The 9,148-nt window shown below is 45.3% G+C and overlaps 1 protein-coding gene across 2 annotated transcripts in view; it reads left to right on the forward strand.

Annotated features, from left to right (window-relative positions):
• Positions 1–8,637, forward strand: part of WDR31 (WD repeat domain 31) — a 34,081-nt gene extending 25,444 nt beyond the window's left edge. For both annotated transcript variants that reach the window (XM_011973688.1, XM_011973689.1), the window contains exons 6-11: positions 897–1,041; positions 1,141–1,241; positions 2,471–2,538; positions 3,551–3,692; positions 5,361–5,523; positions 7,084–8,637. In XM_011973688.1, the coding sequence (XP_011829078.1) occupies positions 897–1,041; positions 1,141–1,241; positions 2,471–2,538; positions 3,551–3,692; positions 5,361–5,523; positions 7,084–7,244 (780 nt within the window). In that variant the 3' untranslated portion in view covers positions 7,245–8,637. The remainder of the gene's footprint in view (positions 1–896; positions 1,042–1,140; positions 1,242–2,470; positions 2,539–3,550; positions 3,693–5,360; positions 5,524–7,083) is intronic.
• Positions 8,638–9,148: the final 511 nt, after the last annotated feature.

The raw sequence follows: 9,148 nt of genomic DNA on the forward strand, positions 1-9,148 counted from the left end.
AAAAAAAAAAAAAAAACCACACAAAAAAGAACACGATGGAAGAGATCAGAACAGGAAGAACAGGTCGGCAAAGATATATCAGGCAAATGTGAACAAACAGAGCAGGAGTTGGGATGATGATATCAAGCAAAGTTGTATTCAAGGTAAAAAGCATAAAATGGAACAGAGATTCACTTCAAATTCATCATAAGTACAACAGAATCACCTGTCATAACAGTACAGTATCCATTTTTGGGGTGCAGTGATGATCAGGTGTAAAAGGAATCCCACAGGAGGAAGTTCTATAGGAAGCCCAAGAAGGGAAACATCCTCACCAAGGTAACGTGATCTGAGGAGGTGAGATTTTTAACCTTACCCTGAAGGACAGGAGGAAATCTGCTACATAAAGGAAAAGGTAGCACAACATTGAAAAAGGTGGAAATTCAGACTGGCCCATGCTTTGCATTCATAGATTTCAAGCTTAGGTATTACTCTTGAGAAGTGTGTGTGGGGGCCAGGCGTGGTGGCTCACGCCTGTAATCCCGGCACTTTGGGAGGCCGAGGTGGGTGGTTCACCTGAGATCAGGAATTGGAGACCAGCCTGGCCAACGTGGTGAAACCCTGTCTCTACTAAAAATATTAAAATTAGCTGGGTGTGGTGGCTGTCGCCTGTAATCCCAGCCACCCGGGAGGCTGAGGCAGGAGAATCACTTGAACCTGGGAGGTGGAGGCTTCAGTGAGCCAAGATCGCACCACTGCACTCCAACCTGGGTGACAGTGAGACTCCATCTCAAAAAAAAAAAAAAAGAAGTGTGTGGGGAGGGAGTTATGCAGACTCATCTTTTTCCCCCAATTTAAAGTCCAGTCCAACTAGCACACCAGAGCTATTTCAGTGTTACTGTTTTTTCCCTGAGCAGGTAACCTGTATTCCCAATTCCAACCAGTTCTTCAGTGCCTCTCGTGACAGGATGGTCATGATGTGGGACTTGCACGGTTCCTCACAACCAAGGCAGCAATTGTGTGGCCATGCCATGGTGGTCACCGGATTGGCTGTGAGTCCAGGTAAAACAAAGTGAACCTCTTCCCAACACCTTGATACTTTCTGAAAAACCCTGTTCAGGTCCCCTCTCACAGGCTGTCTTCTCACCATTGTTTCCAAAGACTCATCACAGCTGTGCACTGGCTCTCGGGACAACACCCTGCTTCTGTGGGATGTGGTGACAGGACAGAGTGTGGAAAGAGCATCTGTCTCCAGAAACGTGGTATGAACTCGAACTTGGTACAGAACAGGGCAGCAGAAAGGAGCATGGGGTGAAGGAAAGGCTCAGGAGAGAAATCAGGAGGCCCATGAGCAGAAATTAGAGCCTGGGTCCCAATTGCTGTCCCCTAATCTGCTGTGAGACCCTGGCCTCTCGGGGTTATTAGATTAGATGGTCCCTTGAGTCTTCTGCTCCAGACAATGATTTTACTCACTCATATGGGAATTAAAAATGGTCTTCATTATTTATTTCACTATTACTTTTCTTCTGTGGGCCAGACACTGTGCTAGGAACAGGGTTAGTGACCAAGGACAGAGTTCCTGTCCTCCAGGAGCTCACAGCTTACGCTTATTGTATGTTCATACATGTAACATCATGTGGAGAAATAAACATTACCTTTTGCTTTATGTAGAATTTGCATTGCTTTTGAAGGACCAGTTGTTTTCTAGTAGCAGACTGGTATAAACTGCAGAGCCTTTGGAGTCAGTCATACCCAGGTTCAAATCATGGATCTAATACTTACCAGCTATGTTATCTCAAGGAAGTTCCTTAAGCTCTTAGAGTGTCTATGTCTTCATTTATAAAACGGGGAGAATTCTATCACCTGCTAAGGTTCTTCAGAGGGTGAATTGAAATACTAGATGTGAAATACCTGTCGTTGTACCTGACCTATAGTAGATGTTCTTTTAGTGGTCGTCAAATTTCAGTCCCAGTCATCTTTTCTAATTTTGAAGATGACTGCCAATGGTCAGATGTGCTTGCCCCATGCCCTCTATATTGGTGGAGTTTACTGGAAGAAAAGAAAATCCTGTTATTTTGGGTTATTTTGGAAACTGTTTTATGCCTGTCCAAGCAGGAGACTGCAGGGATAAAGAGAAACATGAATGCTCTTCCTGATCCCCATGAGGTGTTGGGCTAGAGTTTCAGTGAACCCACCTTACAACAGGGGCTGTTCTATCTGCCACACAGCTGGGGTTTCAGGTACTCTAAGGGTGCCTGCATGTATTTTGGTGCTCACAACTGGCCCAGCTGTTCCCTTGCTGCTGATAACCTGGGAGATGCAGGTAGAGCATGACTGATAGGTATCTGCAAAATGTAAGATGCCTGTAAATGAATTTGCTAGTTCAGAATCCTTGAGAAGAGGCACAGTGATGCTAGTTAGCACATTTGACAGGAATTACAGCAGAGGAATGACTTGGTGTGAGAAGTTCTGAACATTTTGCTTTTTCTAGGTCACTCACCTGTGCTGGGTCCCCAGAGAACCATACATACTACAGACCTCTGAAGATAAAACCCTCAGGTGGGCTTACTGAGCCGCAGTGAAAGTGTTTCTTGTGAGGTTTGTGGCTCCCATGTGTACATGGCTCCATTCCCACTCTGCTTCTCCACATTGCTCTGCCCTTCCCAGAGCCTTCTGTTCCTCTGCCCTTCACTGGTGGTGGGGCCTCTCTGCTCTGGCCCCATGGATCATTAAGGTAGGGACTGTATACCATGAGATCAGGCCTGGTAAAAGCCCCTGTTCTAGATGGTTTCAAAGCATCTGATTCAGCCAGCTCCTGCTATGTGAATGTGTTCAGATTAACCCCAGAATCAGTCATTTGCTTGTCCCACCCTGTCGGGCTGCCTGGCTCTCCTTGCTACTCCTGCATGGCTCCTGGTGTTCTCAGTCACCCAGCCTTCAGCTGAAGCCCTCCCTGGGGGAGCAGGGTCGAAATCAGCATCAGGGGAGTCAGTAAAGTCAATAGTTCTTAGACCGGAGAGCATAACTAGAAACTTTGGATCTCAGAAGAGATTCTCCTTAGAAAATGATAGGAATGGGGTAAAGAGGTAAAAATAAAATAAGGAGCAAAACAAAATACTCCCCAGTGGACCCCATAGCCAAGGTTGGCCATGGCCTGTATGTAAATCTTCTGTAACTGATTCTGAATGATGACTGATCTTCCGTATCATAATAAGTATCTTTTTAAAAATTTAAGTCACAGGCACAGAAATATCCTTTTGTCCATGGAAAGCAGTGCCTCAAAGGACCAAATTAACAAATTAACTTGTACAATTAAGGTGCTTGGTCTCAATTTCTATTAACTGATCTCAAAATAGAAAGAACTCAGATGTCATTCAATTTGGTTACTTCCTGCCAGCTTTAGAGTCTCAAAGATTGATCTGGTTCATGCTGCTGTTTTTAGGTAAATCATGCCATTCCAATCTGGCTGGCCTACACAGCAAAGAGCCAAGACTTTTATGGTAGTGGGACAATACGGGTATATTTCAGCCACATTTACTACAAGCTAATTTCCTGCCCTAATCTCTTTCAGATTATGGGACAGTCGGGGGCTGCAGGTAGCTCATATGTTTCCTGCAAAGCAGTACATTCAGACCTACTGTGAAGTCAGTGTGGATGGGCACAAGTGTGTCTCCTGCAGCAATGGCTTTGGAGGAGAAGGCTGTGAAGCCACGGTAGGAGACTGTGTAAGGTCCAGGTATCTGGTTGCTGATGAACAGATCACTTACTCTGGCCTCATGCCTGTAGCTGTTCTACACAGGCGAGCTCTGCTAATTGCTCAGGCCTCTTTCAAAATCATACTGTGAGTGATTCTTTGCATTCCAGTTGCTTCATTTAAGAAACATTCATAGGGGAGGCTGAGGCAGGAGGATTACTTGAGCCCAGGAGTTTGAGACTAGCTTGGGCAACAGAGCAAGACCCTGTCTCTATATAAAAATAAAAAGTTAGCTGGGCATGGTGGCGTGTGCCTGTAGTCCAAGCTATTCAGAGGCTGAGGTGGGAGGATCAACTGAGCCCAGGAGTTTGAGGCCAGCCTGGGCAACAAGGGAGACCCCATCTCAAAAAAATAAAGAAAGAAAAGAAAAGAAACATTCATCAACTTAGGGCTCTCTGAATTGGTAGTAGGAAAGAGGAATGGGATGAGAGTCAAGATGGGGAAGAGCTAAACACAGAACTAGTCTGCTGATGTCTCTACTCGCAGCAGAGCTTGGAGAGGGGAGGGACTGTTTGAAGAACGAGATTTATTCCCATTATAGGCATGGCCACAGTAAAAGAAGCTCAAGCTTTTTAGGAAATTTGGAGCTCTAGTGTTGGTCCAGGGCCTACTCCATCCCTTACTCATATACCTTCCTTGCAGTTAATTTTGGAATAGATTGCCTAGGCTCCTCCAAAGCACCTTAGATTCATAATTGTAGAATATCAATTAAAAGGGTTATCTAGTATTCGAATAGAACAATTATGCCTCCTATTTTATCGAACATTTCTTGTGTGCTGGGCACTGGGCTGAGCACATTACATGTAATATCTCATTTAATCCTTAAAAACAACCCCATGAGTTAGGTACTATTATAATTCCCATTTCACAGACAAGGAAATAGAGGCATGGCAAGTTGACATTTCTTGCACAAGACCATATCCCTAGTAAATGGTAGATTGGGGTGTTGCAGCCTTTGAATGTAGCATCTCTTTTCTAAGTGAAACATTTCCAGCTTCTACAGCTATTCCCTGGATAACATGCTGTCCAATAACTTCATTATCTTTTTGGACATAATTCAATTTGCTGTCCTCTCTGAACATTATTCTCCAGCTGTGATCTGATCTGTATCTATGAGAGTGGGACTGGCAGCACTGACTGGCACTTCCCTCTTGTAGACACTAGTCTTCACACATCAAGGTTCAGCATGTAGGCATTAAATCAGAATGTCTACACCTATATGTACTTATACCTATGAGGTACTTCTAACCATGGGGTCGCCATAGGACCCACAGATGCCAAGAGGTTGAAATAAGGCAGCTCTTGAGTTGCCATGAAAGCAAACAACCCCATACTGTTGTTTCGGGTTCCCCATGATGGAACACCATCATGCTGTAGGACTAGGAGCTTTTACTTCCCTAACCATTAAAAAGGCAAAAACTTATGACACATTCTTAACCAGGGTTGTTTGAGACATAGTTGAGGCTTAAAATAATCACTAGATGGGGGTTGTTGGGTCTGTGGATGGATGAAGATACGTGAGCAGGTAAGTGGAGGGAATAGGTACATCATGGGAGCGGGGGTGATGGATATTCGTGGACGAAGCTAGACGAGTAAGTATGAGCTGGTCCATGTCATTACTTTGCAGTTGTGGGACCTAAGACAGACTCGAAACAGAATATGTGAGTATAAGGGGCATTTCCAGACTGTTGCATCCTGCGTCTTTCTACCAAGAGCATTGGCCTTGATGCCTTTAATTGCTACCTCATCACATGATTGCAAGGTGAAGATTTGGAACCAAGATACTGGAGGTAAGGAGCCTGCTGTCAGTTCTCCTCGAAAGACACATGAAGTCCTAAAACCTTCTTTAAAACTCCCTCTTCGCATTGCTCAGCATTACAAAGCCACCCATCTTCTGCCACTGTCTAGTCCTGTGGTTAAGAGGTGATGTCAAGATGCTATCCCCATGTATCCCCTGGTACCATGTTGCATAGACTCATTCCTGAGAACTCACATAGATTTGGCTCTTACATTCTTTCTACCTGAAGTTCTTCATCAGATTCTAATTTGTGACACTTAAAATACCTGGAAAAGAGAACAAGAATTGCCACTTTTGAATTCTTCTTTCAAGGACTAAAATGAAACCCTCAGCTTTTGGTGAGGTTAAGGGGGAGTCAGGATAGTTTCAGAAAGTCTCTGCCCTGTTTTGATTCTGTAGCTGAAGTTTAAGAACACGGTAAGCTCATAACATTTCAAAGCATCAGAGAAAAAGGATGTCTTATGCAACCCAGGTCCCCAGATTCCTGGATCTGCTGGAGCCAGCCCCTGCTGGCCGATTGTTAAATATCCAGGATTTTTGTGAACTGGTTTTTAAACCTTTGGTGGCCTGAAATCTGATCATGGTGGAGGTATTTACACCATGAAAATTGACAAGTGCTATGAATCGGTGGTGGTAGTGTTTTTTCCTCCAGAAAGCTGGTTTACCAGCACGCCACTGCCTCCATCTGTTCTGTCCTGGACACAGGGTTCTGCCACAGACAGAAATAGCATTGACTTAAAGAACTTTAAACCAAATCTCTCCTACAGCAGTCTTCTAGAACTCAGCTCCTCTCAGGGGAGACAGGGTAGTTCCCTCAGAGAATAGAGGCGGGACCGTGTCTTGTGGGCACTCTGCAAATAGCTGTGGCCACAAGCCAAACTTCCATACTAAGGACAGCCTGCTGTACCGTCACCTGGAGCGGCTTCTCCAGCCACCCAGGTGTAACAGTTGCTTGAGGAAAAAGAGCAGATGTTTTAGACTTAATGATCATAAACCTTACCAGGGAGAACGAGGTCTGAAAGTGTTGACCTGACCAAGTGGCACAGATTCCCTGCCCACCAGGTATGAGCCTGTAGATTTCAGAAGAGTGGCCTCTAAGATGCAGATGGAGGGAGATGGGTCAGCTGAAACCCCTAAAGAATGCCTTTCAGGCTCCCCCATTATCCTTCATCTCCAAGGCATCAAGACCCCAGGAAGCCAGCAGCTAAAGATCAGTATCCTTGTATGTTTTTCCCTGCCTGGGCCCTGCTTTATTCTCTGGACAGGTGACTGAGGGCACCTTTGTAACATGTCTTTAGCCGGTGAGACCCTGATACTTCTGGTGATGGTATGCATCCTGTTTGGCCCATGTGCCATTCTCTACCATTGATGTCGTGGGGTTGGCCCAATTTCTGACCTCCCTGATATGCTTTCCTCTGAAGAACTGGGGCCTCTCTCATACTGGTTAGATATGTACAGCAAATGCTTTATTTCCTTGCATTTCTCATGAAGACATCACGTTTCATGATGCTACACTCTTGGCCTAATCTGCTGGTTCCCCTTTTCCTCCCAGCCTGCCTTTTCACCTTGTCTCTGGATGGATCAGGACCCTTGACTTCTCTGGCTGTTGGTGACGCCATCTCCTTATTGTGTGCAAGTTTTAACAGAGGAATTCACTTACTCAGAATGGACCACAGCCGAGGGCTGGAACTGCAGGAAGTGGCAGCATTCTGAGGCCAAGAGACACTCACTGGACAATATCAAACCATGGCCCTTTCTCAGCGTGGCTTTGTGTCTTTCCCAGTTATCTTGTGGGGAGTGGGATGTAGGGCTGGTATTCTTTGTTTAGGTTCACTTAAAAGAGGTATCAGTGTTGTAAGTCAAATAATTTAAGTCCAGTGATTCAAAATCAGGCATAGAGTCCAGAAACATGGACTACACATAAGGTTCTCTATTTAAGTTAAATACAAATGCAACTTTTTAGTGCGCTTGTAGGACTACTCTTCAAAAAAAGTTTATTGCTCAGAATGATGACCTGTAAATGTAAGAGTGACAGGCCTCTGTCTATGAAAGTCAGAACACAGGGCTCAAGCCTCTGAAACTGACCCTTTCCAAGTCTTCACAAAAGAAAAAAGGCAATGGGGAGAGAGAGTGTTTTGGTTACATCAGAAATAATTGAGACGGGAAAGAATAGTGCAGCTCCATAGAGGAGACAGACTGTAGACAATGAGATTAAGCTTCAGTCACTGCTCCTCAGCAATGTGAAGAATCAAAGTCAGGGCAAGCAAGCGAAAGCTTGGACTTCTATTCAAAGTGGCAGCAGAGTGGGAGGGCGGTGCCCTTCTAGCCCAATGCTGCTGAACTTGTGTGAAAATCAGACCTGAGATGGCTTGAAGCGGCCAAGAATCACATGGGCATTGCCCAGAATTATAGGAGTTAGCACATCTGCTCTACAGATAAGAAAACATTGAAATTCAAAGATTAAGGCCAAAAATATCTCACTTGCAATTTTAATATTTTTATTTGGATTTATATAAATGAAACATATATATATATATGTTTTGGAATGGCCAGAGTGAGGCAAAGGGGATCCCTGAAATAACATTAGAACATACAGGAAAAACGAGGCAGGCGGATCACTTGAGGTCAGGAGTTGGAGACAAGCCTGGATGCGTGTGCCTGTAGTCCCAGCTACACAGGAGGGTGAGGTGGGAGAATCACTTGAAGCTGGCAGGCAGAGTTTGCAGTGAGCTGAGATGGTGCCACTGCACTTCAGCCTGTGTGACAGAGTGAGAGACCTTGTCTTGAAAAAAAAAACATACAGGAAAAAGAGGGATGGAGTCAACTGTGCCCCAGACATTAAGCCCCCTTCAATGAGGTGGGGCAAGGTGCTCAGGCCTGCCTGTGTGGCCCCCAGGAGTCAGACCTCAGCCTCGTGCTCACAGGCCCATTTTCATCCAGGGAAAATGGAGTCCTTTCTGCCTTCAGAGATGCCCACACATAAGGCACATGAGGCCTGGAGATTGCCTTTCTGACAAGTCCCAGCCAAAGAAAGATTTTGCTTTTGTCTTCTCTGGTCTCTGCTTGTCTCTGATACCAGTGACTGACAGCCACCTTCCTTGTTCCCTCTCTTGGTGTGATCATGGCTAACTGCAGCCTCAATCACCAGGGCTCAATCAATCCTCCCTCCTTAGCCTCCTGAGTAGCTGGACTGCAGGCATGCACCACCACACCTGGCTAATTTTTTGTGTGTTTGTGTAGTCTCCTGGGCTCAAGTGATCCATCTGCCTCAGCCTCCTCAAGTGTTGAGATTACAGGTATGAGCCACTGCATCCAGCTGAGAGTCTGTTCTTAAGCTAGTACAAACAGTCAGACCAGACTTTGAGTCTCCACTTCTCCATTTAGCTGGATGATCTTGGGCAAGTTATAAAATCTGTTTCCTCTTCACTTTATAACATGGGGCTCATGATCATACCTCACCAGAGGGCTGTTCTGAAGACTGGACATAGCTATTTTAAATGCTAGGAAAGGCCAGGTGCTGTGGCTCCTAGCACTTTGGGAGGCCGAGGTGGGCGAATTACCTGAGGTCAGGAGTTTGAGACCAGCCTGACCAACATGGAAAAACCCCGTCTCTACTA

Source organism: Mandrillus leucophaeus, unplaced genomic scaffold (genome assembly GCF_000951045.1).
Source record: "Mandrillus leucophaeus isolate KB7577 unplaced genomic scaffold, Mleu.le_1.0 Scaffold1394, whole genome shotgun sequence".
Taxonomy (NCBI): Eukaryota; Metazoa; Chordata; class Mammalia; order Primates; family Cercopithecidae; genus Mandrillus; species Mandrillus leucophaeus.